The sequence below is a fragment of the Scyliorhinus torazame genome, chromosome 5 (assembly GCF_047496885.1).
Source record: "Scyliorhinus torazame isolate Kashiwa2021f chromosome 5, sScyTor2.1, whole genome shotgun sequence".
NCBI lineage: Eukaryota > Metazoa > Chordata > Chondrichthyes > Carcharhiniformes > Scyliorhinidae > Scyliorhinus > Scyliorhinus torazame.
This window is the reverse complement of record NC_092711.1, coordinates 140,550,628-140,567,618: the sequence shown is the minus strand read 5'-3', so window position 1 is coordinate 140,567,618 and position 16,991 is coordinate 140,550,628. Positions and strand designations below refer to the sequence as shown.

General features: G+C 47.5%; 1 protein-coding gene across 3 annotated transcripts in view; it reads right to left on the bottom strand.

Moving 5' to 3' along the window:
* Positions 1-6,678: 6,678 nt before the first annotated feature.
* Positions 6,679-16,991, bottom strand: part of LOC140421877 (uncharacterized) — a 108,113-nt gene continuing 97,800 nt past the window's right edge. The window contains exons 1-2 of one of the 3 annotated variants that reach the window (XM_072506837.1): positions 12,309-12,795; positions 6,679-10,785 (exon numbers count right to left, since the gene is read on the bottom strand). In XM_072506837.1, coding sequence (XP_072362938.1) covers positions 9,216-10,478 — 1,263 coding nt within the window. In that variant the 5' untranslated portion in view covers positions 10,479-10,785; positions 12,309-12,795 and the 3' untranslated portion in view covers positions 6,679-9,215. Of the gene's footprint in view, positions 10,786-11,974; positions 12,289-12,308; positions 12,796-16,991 lie in introns of those variants that run through there. The other 2 variants (XM_072506838.1, XM_072506839.1) reach the window with 2 other exon arrangements.

Here is a 16,991-nt window from a genome sequence, read left to right as displayed (position 1 = left end):
GATGCAATCGAAAGTACTCAGACCTCCTCTAGTTCGAGGCCACATTCGCCATCGGGACCTCATACAACAGCCCAACCCACCTGACGAACCCCTCCCCAAACCCGAACCGCTTCAGCACCTCCCACAAGTACCCCCACTCTACCCTATCGAAGGCCTTCTCAGTGTCCATCGCCACCACTATCTCCGCCTCCCCCTCCCTCGCCGGCATCATGATAACGTTCAAAAGCCTTCGCACATTCGCGTTCAACTGCCTCCCCTTCACGAACCCCGTCTGGTCTTTGTGGATGACCTGCGGCACCCAATCCTCAATTCTCGTGGCTAAGACCTTCGCCAGCACCTTGGCGTCTACATGTAACAACAAAATCGGCCTGTAAGACCCACACTGCAGGGGATCCTTGTCCCGCTTCAGGATCAAGGAGATCAGTGCCTGGGACATCGTCGGGGGCAAAGCCCCCCCCCCTTGCCTCATTGAAGGTCCTAACTAGCAACGGTCCCAACAGGTCCACATGTGAGATTTAACCTTTTGCAACAACCTACGATGCGGTACCATGTCAAAGGCCTTGCTAAAGTCTATGTCGACAACGTCAACCACATTGCCCTCATCTACCTTCTTGGTTACCCAAGAGCACAATACAAGGTTGCTTAAAGTTCTAACAAGCATCAGGAGAAATAGGCTGAACTCAACAAGCAAAAGTGCCAATTTGGAGTAACTGAGGTCACATTCCTCGGTGACAAGCTCCCATCGCATGGCATTGAACCTGACAAGAGCAAAATCCAAGCAATTCTCAATATGCTAAAACCACACAACAAGAAAGTGATGTGAAGAGCGATGGGTATGATCAATTTTATAGGGAAATTGAGACTTCCGGTGGTGACCATGGAGTGAACGGTCGCACATTTAGCAGCTCCCGCTCTTAGTGCTTTTTAAACGGCTTTTAAGCTGGATTTCCGTGGGAATTTTGCCACGTAAGTGGGTAAAAGCGAGAGGAGAAGAAGGCTATTTTATGGAACTGCTCCCAAGAAACAATCGTTAAAAGAAGAAATCAAAAGCTGGTTGGAAGTAAAGTTCAGAGTTTGGTGGATGCAATGGCAGAGAAGCAAAGTTCGACCACGGCAGCTCAATGGACGATGGATCAGTGGGTTAAATATTTGGATGAGAAGTTCGCCCGGCATCGTAAGGAGTGTGCGGAGGACCTGACCCGGGCGATGGCCTTGATTAAGGAGGTGGTCGACCGGATGGAGGAGAAAATGACGACCCAGGGACAGGCGATCCAAAAGTTGCAGGAGCTGGCGGCGCAACAAGAGGAGAAGTCCACTGCGATGGCAATGGAAATTAATATTTTACAGGATCGGCAGAAATGGTTGTTGGAGAAGGTGGAGGACCTGGAGAATCGTTCTCGCAGGCAGAATATCTGGATCGTCGGGCTGCCAGAGGGAAAGGTGGATCGGATGCCGGTGCGTATGTGGGCAAGATGCTGGAGAAGATGCTCGGGGAAGATGCGTTTGGCAGGCTGTTAGAGATGGACCAGGCTCACAGGGTGCCCAGGCGTAAGCCCCAGGGTCGTGAGCCCCCGAGGGCGATGGTGGTGAGGCTGCATCGGTTCCTGGACAACGAACGCATTATGAGGTGGCCAGGCAGACAAAACGGCTTATGTGGGAAGAGGCAGAGATTCGGGTGTATCAAGACTTGGGAGCAGAACTCGCAAAGAGGAGGGCATGTTTGAATAAGGTTAAGGCGGACCTGTATGCGAAGGACATAAAATTCGGACTGCTCTACCCGGCCTGTCTTTGGTTGACCTACGGGTATCGGGAACTATATTTTGGCTCACTGGAAGAAGTGGCGGCCTTCATGAAGGACAATAATCTGGCAGAGCCATAATGACTGAAAAATCTGGATGGTAGTGGGCTGAGTTAAAAGTTTTGTGGTGCTTTATATTTATAAAATCTCAGCCTTTCACTGTATCTTAAGTTGTGTTGATCAGGAAAAGAAGGATGTCTCTGATTGATTTGATTTTGATTCGTTGTTATATGTACCGAGATACAGTAAAAACGTTTTTAAGTCACGATGTTCTAGGGCAGTGTTTTTCAACTTTTTTTCCGGGGACCCATTTTTTTTTTTATGAAACGTTTTTATTCTCCATTTTCACATTTTCCTTCAAAATTTACACCCCACCAACAAGCAGTAAACGGTAACAAATACAAAGTCAATCCCCTTAACATCAACTACGATCCCATCCTCCCACCACCCCAACCAACCGGCCCACCTGTCAATATATGCATCAAATAAAACAAACCCTCCCACGGTGGAATGTAAAACAAAGGCGAAGAAAAGAAAGGAGTCCGGGACCGCCCATGGTCACCATTAACCTATAGGGGTTCCCCCCTCCCCCCTCCCCCCCCACCCCCCGACGACATTCAATGCCCTCCAACCTCTGAAAGAGTACCCAAGAGTTGTACCCCCCCCCCCCCCGCCAATCTCCAACTCCTCCCCTCCACTGCCTCTTGTAAAACTCCTCCCCCTACCCTCGGTTCCTTCCCCCCCAACTCTCCACCCCGGCTAGACCACTCGGACCCTGTTCTGCCAGGCCCCAGGAAAAACCCAGAAGTTCCCGTTAGCACACAAACCCCGCATATCCATCTGTTCCCCAAAGAACCCTCATTACGACTGAAAGTCCCATTTCTTCCCTTATCCAAATATATACGACGTTGGTTCCTGTAGCCCATACACCCGCACGCAGTGAAACAAAAGAGAAGAAAATACAGTCATGAGGTTACATCGGCACATCGCCATTTCTCAGTTCTGCCACAGTCCTTCTGCCTTCGCAAACTCCTCCGCTGCTTCCGCCGTCCCAAAATAAAAGTAATTGAGCTTGTAAGTCACCCACAGCTTCGCTGGATATGCCGCACCGCACCTTGCTAATGTACAGTGCCCTTTTCGTCCGGTTGAAGGCAGCCCGCCTCCTTGCCAGCTCCACCGTAAAGTCCTGGTATACACGTATACCAGCTCCAGCCCACTGCACCACCCGCTTCTGCTTGGCCCAGCTCAGGACCTTCTCCTTCACCCTGTACCTACAGAAGCACAGAGTCACTGCCCTTGGCGGCTCACTCGCCTTTGGTACAGGCCTCCACGACCGATGAGCCCGATCCAGTTCATATCGGGAAGGATCCTCCCCCTCCCCCAATAGTTTCGCCAACATCGCGGCAAAATACTCAGTCGGCTTCGGTCCTTCAACTCCTTCGGGCAGCCCCACAATCCTCAAATTCTGTCGCCTGGATCTGTTTTCCAGGTCTTCCATTTTGCCTCGCAGATCTTTGTTGATCTCTATCACCTTCCGCATCTCCTTCCCCATCGAGGCAAGTTGATCACCGTGCTGCAGTAGTGTCTCTTCCACTTCCTTCAGCGCCTCCCCTTGCTCTTGCACCTCCGCCACTGCGCTCGCCACCGCCGTCCTCACCGGGGTAATCGCCTCCTCCACCAGCACTTTCAAAACCGCCCCCATCTCCTTCCTCATTGCCTCCATGTGTTTTGTAAATTGTCTTTCGACTTCCATGGCCATCACCTCAGTTATTTCTTCAGCCGTAAGCAATGCGGCCTCCCCTGGTGCTCCAGCCTCTATTTTCTTTACTGTCCCCGCGATGACCTTTCCACTCCCCGATGGACTTTCAGCCGCTTTTTTCACGGCCTTTTTTGCTGAACTTTGACATTTCCCCTCCCTGTGCTGTCTCCCGACTTTTGCTGCCTCCGCTGCCCTGAGGACCGGGCGCTACCCTCCGACAATGCCATTCCTGAATGGGAGCCCTCCAACGCGCGGCTGCCGCCCGCCGTCACTGGAAGTCCCTCCGGGGACCCAATTTTACCAACTGACCAACCTTCGGGACCCAACCCAGCCGATCTTCGCGACCCACGCCAGCCGACCTTCGCGACCCATGCCGGCCGATCTTCGCGACCCACGCCGACCGACCTTCGCGACCTATATATTGGTAAATATATATGCCCCAACTGGGATGATGTTGCGTTTGTCAGGAAGGTGCTGGGAAGGAGTTGATGGAGTGGGAAGGGGCCCCTATGAGGGAGGCGAAGAGGAAGTGGGAAGAGGAGCTGGGAGGAGTGCTGGAAATTGAACTGTGGGAAAAAGCCCCGAAGAGAATCAATTCATCTTCGTTGTGTGCCAGACTTAGCTGGATCCAGTTCAAGGTGGTCCACAGGCCCCACATGACGGTAGCCCAGGTGAGCAGGTTCTTTGAGGAGGTGGAGGATAGATGTGGGCAGTATGGGGGTAGCCCAGCGAACCATGTACATATGTTTTGGGCATGTCCAAAATTGAGGGGATTCTGGCAGGGATTTGCGGATGTTATGTCAGAGGTCTGGGAAGGGAGGGTGACTCAGAGTCCAGAACTGGCAATATTTGGGGTATGGGAAGATCCGGGGGCCAAGGGGGGAGGCCAATGTCCTGGCCTTCTCCTCCCTGATGGCCCGGAGACGGCATGGCAATGTTAGATAAGGACAGGGTACTTAGTATACGGGTAATTAGGGAACAGGGTGGGGGTAGTAGGGACGTGGTTTCCTGTTTTTTTATTTTTCGGTGTTTTGCATGTGTCGGCCCGCGCGATCCTTTAAGAAATGTTAATATGTTCAACTGTGAAAACTACAAATGCTTCAATAAAATATTTTCTAAAAATTTTTTTTTATAGGAAATTCATTCCTAACCTGTCAGCAAAAACAACACATCTATGTGCACAAGACAACGGATTTCACTTGGAGTGAGCAACATGAGCAAGAGCGGAAGAAGCTCAAGACTTCACGAACCACCACACCAGTTCTTGCATTTCTTGACCCAGCTAAGCAGATTAAAGTGTCATCAGACGTGTCCAAAGATGGTCTAGGAGCAGTTCTTCTGCAACTCGAGCATGACGATTGGAGACCAGAAGCATATGCATCACGATCCATGACGACAATAGAGCAGCGGTACACTCAAATCGAAAAAGAATGCCTAGGTTTAGTTGTCAGCTTGGAGAAATTCCACGGCAACTTTCATAGCCGAAAGAGATCATCGTCCTTTGGTTAACCTCATCAAGAAAAATCTCAACCAGATGTCTCCTCCGCACAGTCCGAGGTAGATGATGAAGTTACAGTGCTGTGACTTCAATCTCATCGACATGCCAGGCAAATATTTGTTCTTCGCAGATGCATTATCGAGGGCGCCGATACAAAATATTAGTAGTGAAATTGCTGAAGATGTGTGCATGTCAATCTTATTTCCACACTACTACAAGTAGCAGATACGAAACGACGTGAGATCCAAGAAGAGACCAGGAAGAATCAAACTCTTCAAGAGGCGATGAGGAACATCAACTCACACTGGCCCAGAGGTTTATGTATGGAGTTCTACAATCTAAGATCTAAACTCAGGATCATTAATGGAGTGATACTTTGTTCAAACACTATAGTCATACCTCAATCTCTTTGCAAGGGTGTACTGAAGATGTATGAAGGACATCTCGGGATTGAGAAGTGTAAATAGAGAGCTCATGACTGTGTTTACTGGCCAGGTATAAACCAGGATATCGACAGGATGGTCAGTTGTTGTGACACATGCCAGGCGCATCGTTGCAAGCAAACAGAGAACCTATGCAAATATCTGATTTACCTACAGCACCATGGCAGAAAGTAGCTATTGATCTCTTCCACCAATGAGGGAAAGATTATTTAATGATCACAGACTATTTTTCAAACTATCCTGAAAAGGCTCTTTAACAGAAAGTGAATCCCTCTAAAGTAATTGGCAAAGGAACCAGAGGGGGAGATGAGATTTTAGTTTATCTTTTGACACAGCGAGTTGTTCTGATCTGCCACAAAACAGATTCAATTGTATCTTTCCAAAGGAGAAATACTTGAAAGAGAAGAATTTGCAGGGCTGTGGGGACAGAGCAGAGCAGTTGGATGACTCAGAGACCTTTCAGAGATAGCACTCGATGGGCCGAGTGAATTCCTCCTGAATCTGAGCCTCCTGCTTTTGTGCAGGTTAAAAGGGACAGATTTCATTGCAGCCTCTTCCCTGTATATGTATTTAAAGGGACAAGTTTCTCTTTAGCTCTGAGTGACCGATATAACAATTGGTTGGAGGCCCATTTCCCAGTCAGTCCTCCAGCACCTTCCTGTCTCTCCATTAGTGTGACGCCCATGGCAGTTTCCCAACTGGTGCGCAGGCCCCGTTATTCTCAGCTGAATTCAGCCTTAGCTCCGTCTCCTGCCTGTCATTGACACGAGCAATAGACACAGAAAGGTGCCCGAGGCTCAAATGGGAAGTTAAAACTTGTGTCTCTAAATCAACAATTCAACATTTGTCAGTCAAATCCATGTTATTTATACTGGGGTTTTTATTGTTACATTTAGGCACTGGATACATAGGGTGGGGGATTTAAAGGGTAACTTTCCCTTTCTAACTTTATATTGACTATAGTGTCAGCCGTCGCTCAGTGGGCAGCTCTCTCACCTCTGAGTCAGAAGGTTGTGGGATCAAATCCCAGTCCAGGGACCTGAAGACAGAAGTTTTATTTTTCCTGGTTTTGTTATCTGGAATTTAATTGATTTCAGCCACCCACTCACCATTTAAAAAATTCACATTGGTTCAGACAAGACTTTAACCAATTAAGGCAAAGGCAGAATTCTCTGGAAAGTAAATTTTAAAAGCAGTTTATTAAATGCAAACAGTTTACTGAACTTTAAGACATTGACTTTTACAACTGCATGTGGGTGATCAGTCTGCAGAAGCGTAACCCTCTCTGGCTCCTTCTTTGACAGTAATTCTTGTGGAATTCAGCCTCGGGAGTCTGGCTCCTTCTTTGACAGTAATTTCCTTGGAACTCGGCCGCGGGAATCTTCAGTACTTGGCCAGCGAGGAAGACCTTCAAAACCTCTACTTTTATCCCCAAAGTGACCATTACCTCACGTCAGAGTTGGGTCTGTTGTAACATGACAATTGGTCAATTTGGTCACTGGATTAATTTAATTGGATCCCCAATTACTGACTCCACCTTCTCTCATTATCTCAGACAGGAATACAATAGAACTGTTTCATACTATCCCTTTATCTGATTCTATACAATCCCTTATTCACACAGTTTCAAATGTTGAGGCGAATCAAAGTTTGAAGGTCTCTCTTGCCAGTACATTTATCCTCATTGCACATTATTTACATACACAGCAATTAAGCTTTTACATTTTTACAGCAAATAAAACTCAGTCTTTTACTATAACTACTGATTCATTATTGATTCATTAATTGTCACTCAATTGAGGCTGAATCATCTGTGACTGACTAGTAACTAATACAGTAATCTTTAATCAATACATTTGGTTCATACAAGTTACACTGGTTCAAAAAGACAGTTTGTTTCCTGCTAATCTTCAGATTGAACAATGAGCCTTTTGTTTTATTATTCATTCATGGGAATGTGGATGTCACTGGCTGGGCCGGCATTTATTGCCCATCCCTAATTGCCCTTGACCTGAGTGGTTTGCTGGGCCATTTCAGACGGCACTTACAAGTCACAACTTGCAGTGCACCTGGAGAGTCACGTGTAGGCCAGACCAGGTAAGGACGGCAGATTTCCTTTCCGAAAGGGCACTGGTGAACCAGATGGATTTTTACAACAAATGACAATAGTTTCATAGTCATCATTACACTTTTAATTTGAGGCTTTTGTTAAATTTCAATTCCATCATCTGCCGTGACCAGATTCGAATCCAGATCTCCAGAACATTACCCTGGGTCTCTGGAACACTAGCTCAGTGACAGTACCACTATCCCACTGCCTCGCCCGCAAACTCTTGGCAGAATATGATGACCTGCAACTTATCAAAATTACAAAATAATTTATTTTTTCAAACAAATTCAGCAGGCTCTGCAGTTTCTAGAAACATTTTGGTTGATATCGCGTTAATTTTTTTTTTTTAATTCTACCGTTACAATATCGTTACCAGTGTCTATGTATTTACATTGTGGACATTGTGTTGCCCTTTTATGTAATTTCTTTTTCTTTTATTTTATTTTCATGTACTAAATGATCTGTTTGAGCTGCTCGCAGAAAAATACTTTTCACTGTACCTCGGTACACGTGACAATAAACAAAATCCAAATCCAATAATTATCTATTTCACCAACTCACTAATGTTAATCAATGTTCACAACTGAATAATTATTAGTTTCATGACTGGCTTTGGATATGGAATCAATACATAGTTAAGATAGAAAAGATACAGGATTTGAAATGGCTGCAGGAAGCCACACATTACAAGTGAAAAGGGCTTCCTTGACCTTGTTACTTAAAACTAAATTTGATTATTCATACATACTTACAGGTTTCTATATTACAAACGTTACTGCGCTTCAGAAGTACACAATTGTCTGTCAAACACTTTCTCAGGTCCAGAGGTCATGAGAGGTGCTTTAGAAACGCAACTTTGTTCTAATTGTCTGCAATCGGGGATATATTATACTCCGTATCCTCGCCAAAATCAGTGATGAAGATTGAGTCTTAATTTTGTGCAATAAACATGTCTCAAACACCATTTCGATAACTATGAAACTCTGACGCACTATAAACATGAATTATTTGTTTTAAAACACAACGGGTTGCTGTGATTTGGAATACACTGTCTGTAAACAGTGCTGGAAGCGGTTAGGACTGTACCATTCAAAAGGGAGTTCAATACACTCCTGAAATGGAAACAAAATAGTCGGACAATGGGATTAAATGGATAGTTGTACAATGAACTGGCATGGGCAAAAGGGGACCAAATGGACTCCTTCTGGGCTCCACAGGCCTTGTATGCATGCAAGGTGAGTAGTAATGGCCTGGAACCTGCTACCTATGAGGGCAGCAGAAACAGAGATGATGGATGGATTTCAAAAGGAAATTGGACGAGCACTTGAAGAAAATAAACCTATATCGATTTGGGGATAGCACGGAGAAATGGACTGACATGGTTTGCTCCAAGATTCTGCGATCTCAGGTGGGAAATTTCCAGTGTCCCCACCTCACTCAAGTCCCTCATTCCTGATGCCATTCTGGTAAATCACGTCCGCACCCTCTCTGAGAACTTCACAACTTTCCTCAAGTGCGGGGCCCACTGCACCAAGTGTCAGAATGAACATGGTTCAGTCCTGGATGTGATTAACAGCAGCAATAACAGCAGAGTCCAACCCCTGTCATCACTCGTGAACTCGCTGGTGTCTCTGCAGGTGGAATAACTGAGTGAATCCTTTTCCACACTGAGAGCAGGTGAACGGCCTCTCCCCAGTGTGAACTCGCTGGTGTGTCAGCAGGTTGGATAATTGAGTGAATCCTTTCCCGCAGTCAGAGCAGGTGAACGGCCTCTCCCCAGTGTGAACTCGCTGGTGTGCCAGCAGGTTGGACAATTGAGTGAATCTCTTCCCACACTGAGAGCAGTAGAATGGCCTCTCCCCAGTGTGAACTTGCTGGTGTCGCTGCAGGGTGGATGATGTTCTAAAGCACTTTGTGCAGTGAGAGCAGCTAAATGGTCTCTCCTTAGTGTGAATGCGCTGGTGGATCATCAGAACCTGGGAGCTTTTAAACCCACTCCCACAGTCAGAGCATTTAAAAGGTCTCTCATGGGTGTGAGTGACGTTGTGCCTCATCAAGTTGGGTAACTCAGTGAATCCCTTCCCACACACACAGCAGGTGAACGGTCTCTCCCCAGTGTGAACTCGCTGGTGTTTCATCAGTTGGGATGAATTACTGAATCCCTTCCCACAGACTGGGCAGGTGAATGGCCATTCCCCGGTGTGAACTCGCTGGTGTTTCATCAATTGGGATGAATTACTGAATCCCTTCCCACAGTCTGGACAGGTGAATGGCCACTCCCTAATGTGAACTCGCTGGTGTATCTGCAGGTTTGATGATGTTCTAAACCTCTTTGTGCAGTGAGAGCAGCTGAACGGTCTCTCCTCAGTGTGAATGCGCTGATGGGCCATCAGTTCCTGAGAGCTTTTAAAGCTGCTCCCACAGTCAGAACATTTAAAGGGTCTCTCACTGCTGTGAGTGACTTTGTGTCTCAGCAGGTTGTAAAACCGAGTGAATCTCTTCCCACACACGGTACAGCTGAAAGATTTCTCCCCAGTGTGAACTTGCTGGTGTCTCTGCAGATTGGGTAACTGAGTGAATTCCTTCCCACACTGAGAGCAGCTGAATGCTCCCTGTCCGGTGTGAACACGCTGGTGTGTCTGCAGAAGGAGCAACCGAGTGAATCCCTTCCCACAATCAGAGCAGATGAATTGCCTCTCCCCGGTGTGAACTTGCTGGTGTGTCTGCAGGTTGGATGAATCACTGAATCCCTTCCCACACACAGTGCAGGTGAACGGCCTCTCCCCAGTGTGACTGCGTCGATGAATTTCCAGCTCGGATGGGTACCTAAGTCTCTTCCCACAGTCCCCACATTTCCACCGTTTCTCCATGATGCGGGTGTTCTTCTGACTCTCAACAATCAGTTCAAGCCACACACAGAACACGTGTACGGTCTCTCTCCGCTGTGAATGATACAACGTTTTGTCAGGCTGTGTAACTGGTTAAAGCTCTTTCCACAGTCAGTGCTCTGGAACACTCTCACTTGGGTGCTTTTCCAGTCACTCTGATGTTTAAGGTCTTCTGACAATCATTTCTCCTCGGTTGAAAGGCTGATAATATTCAGATACCAATGAATTAAGCGATGTTGTCAGATGTTTGGTTTGATATTTCTGTCTGCGAATCCTCACCTTCTGATTTCTTGTAAAAGGAATTTAGAAAATTCATCACTGTCAGTACAGGATAGAAATTCAGAACAGGCAATTCTAATATTTATTGAACATTCTTTGCTCCCTCATCCACCAAAAGCTGTCCCACACACTGCCCCTCTACTCTATTTTTACATAGATTGCAGCAAAGCCTTTGACAAGGTCCCACATGGGAGATTTATTGAGAAGGCAAATGCATATGGGATACAGGGTGATTTGATATGGTGGATTCATAATTGGCTTAGCTGTAGGACACAGAGGGTGATGATAGATGGCTGCTTTAGTTTCTGGAAGCCAGCGACCAGTGGCGTACCACAGGGCCCATGCTGGGCCCCTACTGCTTGTCATTTACATAAGTGACATAAAGGACTATGTGGGGGGTAGGATCAGTGAGTTTGCGGATGACACAAAGATTGGCCGGATGGTTAACAGTGAGGTTGAGAGGCAGCATGGCGGCGCAGTGGGTTAGTCCTGCTGCCTCACGGCACCGAGGTCCCAGGTTCGATCCCGGCTCTGGGTCACTGTGCGTGTGGAGTTTTCACATTCTCCCCGTGTTTGCGTGGGTTTCGCCCCCACAACCCAAAGATGTGCAGGTTAGGTGTATTGGCCATGCTAAATTGCCCCTTAACTGGAAAAAAAATTGGGTACTCTAAATTTAAAAAAAAAAATGAGGTTGAATATCTTGGGTTGCAGGAAGATATGGACGGGATGGTCAAATGGGTGAATAAGTGACAGATGGAATTTAACCGAAGAGTGTGGGGTGATACAATTTGGAAGGTGTCATTTAACAAGAAAGTATACTATGAAAGGTCTGACACTGGGAAGCCTCTGTGGGATTAGATGGGCAGGTCAGAGCCTTCCAAGCATTGCTGCAGACTGGAAGGGGCTATGGGCCTCTTCTGCGCTGTAGTACTTTGTGATTCTATTCTTAATCTTCTCTATCTAACATACGCTCCCCAATTCTCCTTTTTTTTAAACTTCGTTCATGGACCAGCACTTAGTACCCTCCCCGAATTTCCCATGATCTGTTGGTTTGCTTGGCCATTTCAGAGAGAACCACATTTAAGAGTCAACCACATTGCTGAGAATCTGGAGTCACATGTAGGCCAGACCAGGCAAGGATGTTCACATTAGTAAACCAGTTGGGATTTTACAACAATCGGCAATTATTTCATCCTTACCATTAGGCGTTTAATTCCAGATTTTTATTGAATTCAGATTTCACCATCCATTGTGCTCAGATTCGGACCCATAGCATTGTCCTGATCTCTGGATTACCAGTGCAGTGACAATCCCACAATGTAATTGCCTCCCTCCTGAAGATGCTGGACACAAAGACCTGAAAATGTTCATGCAGGCTACCAGACGGATATATGTCTACATTACTGGACTGAAAATGTGTGTAACATATAGACTGGATTCACCTCCTTTCGCTTCAGTTGCTGCAAGTGACCAATTGAAGGCGAGAATGAGAAAAGAAATGAAAAGGGGGAGAAAAGAAAGTGTTTGACTCACAGGTGTTGGAGACAAGAGGACGTTTCCGTCTGTGTGAAACTCAATCTTCATTCGACAAAGCCCGCGCTCTGATTGGCTGGGGGGCACGAGTCCTTCCGGTGCTCCACCTTTTCTCAATGGGCGGTGTTGATGAGGAGATGCGAGTCAGAAGTGCGCATGTGCAGTTATCGGGAATAATATGCATTTGCAGGTTATCGGGGAAATGCGCATGTGCGGGTTGGGCGGGGACCGGGACAAAGCGGCGCACTGACCATTGTGTGTCCGGGTCTTCCAGCCTTTCCCATTGGTCACCAGCTCAGCGCGGCTGGAGGGAAAAGTCTCTGTCACCCCCACGTGGGGTTCCGCCCCTCATTGTCTGTCAGCGGGGGATTGACCAATGGGAAACCGGGAGGACCGGAAGGACTCTCTCCTCCAGCCAATTATAGCTTCCCATTGTCTGAATGCGGAAGCTGGACAATGACTTTGTTAACCTGCTCATTACTGCCGGGCAAAGCTGCTGCTCGCTCTGAATGAAGTACAGTAAGAAGTCTTACAAGACCAGGTTAAAGTCCAACAGGTTTGTTTCGATGTCACTAGCTTTCGGAGCGCTGCTCCTTCCTCAGGTGAATGAAGAGGTCTGTTCCAGAAACACATATATAGACAAATTCAAAGATGCCAGACAATGCTTGGAATGCGAGCATTAGCAGGTGATTAAATCTTTACAGATCCAGAGATGGGGTAACCCCAGGTTAAAGAGGTGTGAATTGTACCAAGCCAGGACAGTTGGTAGGATTTCGCAGGCCAGATGGTGGGGGATGAATGTAATGCGACATGAATCCCAGGTCCCGGTTGAGGCCGCACTCATGTGTGCGGAACTTGGCTATAAGCTTCTGCTCGGCGATTCTGCGTTGTCGCGGGTCCTGAAGGCCGCCTTGGAGAACGCTTACCCGGAGATCAGAGGCTGAATGCCCTTGACTGCTGAAGTGTTCCCCAACTGGAAGGGAACATCCCTGCCTGGTGATTGTTGCGCGATGTCCGTTCATTCGTTGTCGCAGCGTCTGCATGGTTTCGCCGATGTACCAAGCTTCGGGACATCCTTTCCTGCAGCGTATGAGGTAGACAACGCTGGCCGAGTCGCACGAGTATGTACCGCGTACCTGGTGGGTGGTGCTTTCACGTGTAATGGTGGTATCCATGTCATTGATCTGGCACGTCTTGCAGAGATTGCCTGGCAGGGTTGTGCGGTGTTGTCACTGTACTGAAGGCTGGGTAGATTGCTGCAAACAATGGTTTGTTTGAGGTTGCGCGGTTGTTTGAAGGCAAGTAGTGGGAGTGTGGGGATGACCGTGGCAAGATGTTCATCTTCATCGATGACGTGTTGAAGGCTGCGAAGAAGATGTCGTAGTTTCCCCGCTCCGGGAAAGTACTGGACGACGAAGGGTACTCTGTCGGTTGTGACCCGTGTTTGTCTTCTGAGGAGGTCAGTGCGGTTTCTCGCTGTGGCGCGTTGGAACTGTCGATCGATGAGTCGAGCGCCATATCCTGTTCATACGAGGGCATCTTTCAGTGTCTGTAGATGTCTGTTACGCTCCTCCTCGTCTCAGTCTGAATTTGTCTATATATATGTTTCTGGAACATACCTCTTCATTCACCTGAGGAAGGAGCAGTGCTCCGAAAGCTAGGTTCGATTCCGGCTTGGGTCACTGTCTGTGCGGAGTCTGCACATCCTCCCCGTGTGTGCGTGGGTTTCCTTCGGGTGCTCCGGTTTCCTCCCACAGTCCAAAGATGTGCAGGTTAGGTGGATTGGCCATGATAAATTGCTCTTAGCCAAAATTGCCCTAAGTGTTGGGTGGGGTTACTGGGTTATGGGGATGGGATGGAGGTGTTGACCTTTGGTGGGGTGCTCTTTCCAAGAACCGGTGCAGACTCGATGGGCCGAATGGCCTCCTTCTGCACTGTAAATCCTATGATAATCTATGAGAATACATTGACAAATGGTACATCGACAAACAGTGATTGGTTACAGTGCAGCACAAGGGCTAAACAAAGCAAATACATGAGCAAGAACAGCATAGGGCGTCGTGAATAGTGTCCATACAGGGAACAGATCAGTCCGAGGGGGAGTCGTTGAGGAGTCTCGTAGCGGTGGGAAGAAGCTGTTCCTATGTCTGGAGGTGCGGGACTTCAGACTTCTGTACCTTCTGCCTGATGGAAGGGTCTGGAAGAAGGCAATGCCTGGGTGGGAGGGATCTCCGATAATGCTGTCTGCCCTTCTGAGGCAGCGAGAGGTGTATACAGAATCAATGTGGGGTGGCAAGGTTGTGTGATGGGTTGGACTGAGTTCACCACACTCTGCCGTTTTGTCCGATCTAGGGCTGAGCAGTTGCTATACCAAGCTGTGATGCAGCTGGATAGGATCCTCTCTATGGCAATGTCAAGGAGCGGTGGTTAGATCCTCTCTTGTAGAACATAGAACCAGAAGTAGGCCATTCGGCCCATCGAGTCTGCACCGACCCACTTCAGCCCTCACTTCCACTCTCTCCCCATAACCCAATAACCCCATCTAACCTTTTTTTGGTCACTAAGGGCAATTTATCATGGCCAGTCCACCTAGCCTGCACGTCTTTGGACTGTGGGAGGAAACCGGAGCACCCGAAGGAAACCCACGCAGACACGGGGAGAACGTGCAGACTCCGCATAGACAGTGAACCAGCGGGGAATCGAACCTGGGACCCTGGCGCTGTGAATCCACAGTGCTATCCACTTGTGCTACCATGCTGCCCATGGAGATGGTCATTGCCTGGCACTGGCACTTGTGTGGCACGATTGTAACTTGACACTTGTCAGCCCAAGTGTCGATATTGTCCAGCTCTTGTTGCATTTGAACATGGACTGCTTCATTATCGGAGGAGTTGAGAATGGTGCTGAACATTGTGCAGTCATCCGCAAACACCCCCACTTCTGACCTTATGATGGAAGTAAGGTCATTGATGAAGCAGCTGAAGATGGTTGGGCCTAGGACACTACCCTGAGGAACTCCTGCAGTGATTTCCTGGAGTTGAGATGATTGACCTCCAACAACCACAACCGTCTTCCTTCGTGCCAGGTGTTACTCCAACCAGCGGAGAGTTTTGCCCGATTCCTATTGACTCCAGTTTAGCTGGGGCTCCCTGATGCCATACTCGGTCAAATGCTGCCTTGATACCAAGGGCAGTCACTGTCACCTCACTTCTGGCATTCAGCTCTTTTGTCCACATTTGAACCAAGGCTGTAATGAGGTCAGGAGCTGAGTGACCCTGGCAGAACCCAAACTTAGCACCCGTGAGCAGGTTATTGCTGAGTAAGTGCCACTTGATAGCACTGTTGATGACTCCTTCCATCACTTTGCTGATGAGAGAGTAGACTGAAAGGGCGGTAATTTGATTTGTCCCGTTTCTTGTGTACAGGACACACCTGGGCAACTTTCCACATTGCTGGGTAGATGCCAGTGTTGTAGCTGTGCTGGCACAGCTTGGCTAGGGGTTCAGCAAGTTCTGGAGCACGTCTTCAGTACTATTGCCGGAATATTGTCAGAGGATATAGCCTTTGCAGTATCCAGTGCCTTCAGCCATTTCTTGATATCAGTGGAGTGATGCTGGGGACTTCTGGAGGAGACCGAGATGGATCATCCACTCGGCAGTTCTGTATACAGATAATGTGGGAATCTGGTCCCAGGATTTTCCAAGGTGTTTCGAGTGGGACTGCATGTGAGTGAGTTGCCAGCAGAGAGATAACAATGTTGTGACTGAACAAGATCAGTTGTGAAGCTTTGTTGATTTTGAAACCCCATTCCTCCAATTGGTATTGTCTAAAAACTCCTCCATTGTATCTCCTTTCATATTGAAACTCAACCCCCGCCCCGCACCCACGCTCTCGGTCACCTGCATTCCACCAACCACCCCTCACTCCCGTGGTTGAAGTGTGCCTTATTTCTTTTACCTGCAGTTGTGACCGAGGACAATATAGTAATATAGGTCAGAGAGATGTCTAATGTGGGGATATTTTAGATTTTTTAATTTATAGTTTTGTAATAATAATAATCTTTATTAGTGTCACAAGTAGGCTTACATTAACACTGCAATGAAGCCTTGTTCCATTGAGTCTACAGCACAGGGCCAGGCCAGTCGGCTCAATTGGTCTCTGTCAGTATTAATGCTCCACTTGAGCCTCCACCCACCCTCTGTATCTCCCCCATCAGCATCTCCTTCTATTCCTTTGTCCCTCATGTATGTATCTAGCTTCCCCTTCAATGCATTCATGTTGTTCCCCTCAACCACTCACTGTGGTAGCGAGTTCCACGTTCTCACCACTCGCTGGGTAAAGAGGTTTTTCAAAATATCCTTCACTTATCTGTGATTCTTCACTTATCTGTCATATCGATGGAACAATTCTAGTAATGGACACGAAAGAGGTGGCAAAGGTTTTTGTAGAATTTCCGAATCAAACACTGGACAGAAAGGACTGAAAGCTGATCCGAAACGCCGTGGAAGTGGGAGAGTGTTCCACCCTGAAACACTAGTTTGTGTGGTGGCTTGTCTTTTTGGATATTAGTGAGAAAGGTCTGTGGAAACAGTGAGAACTCAACCCTCTTTCATTAAACAACAATAAAAGTCTTCAGTAAAGTAGATGAAAGATAATGAAACATTACAAAGATCAATCTTATAC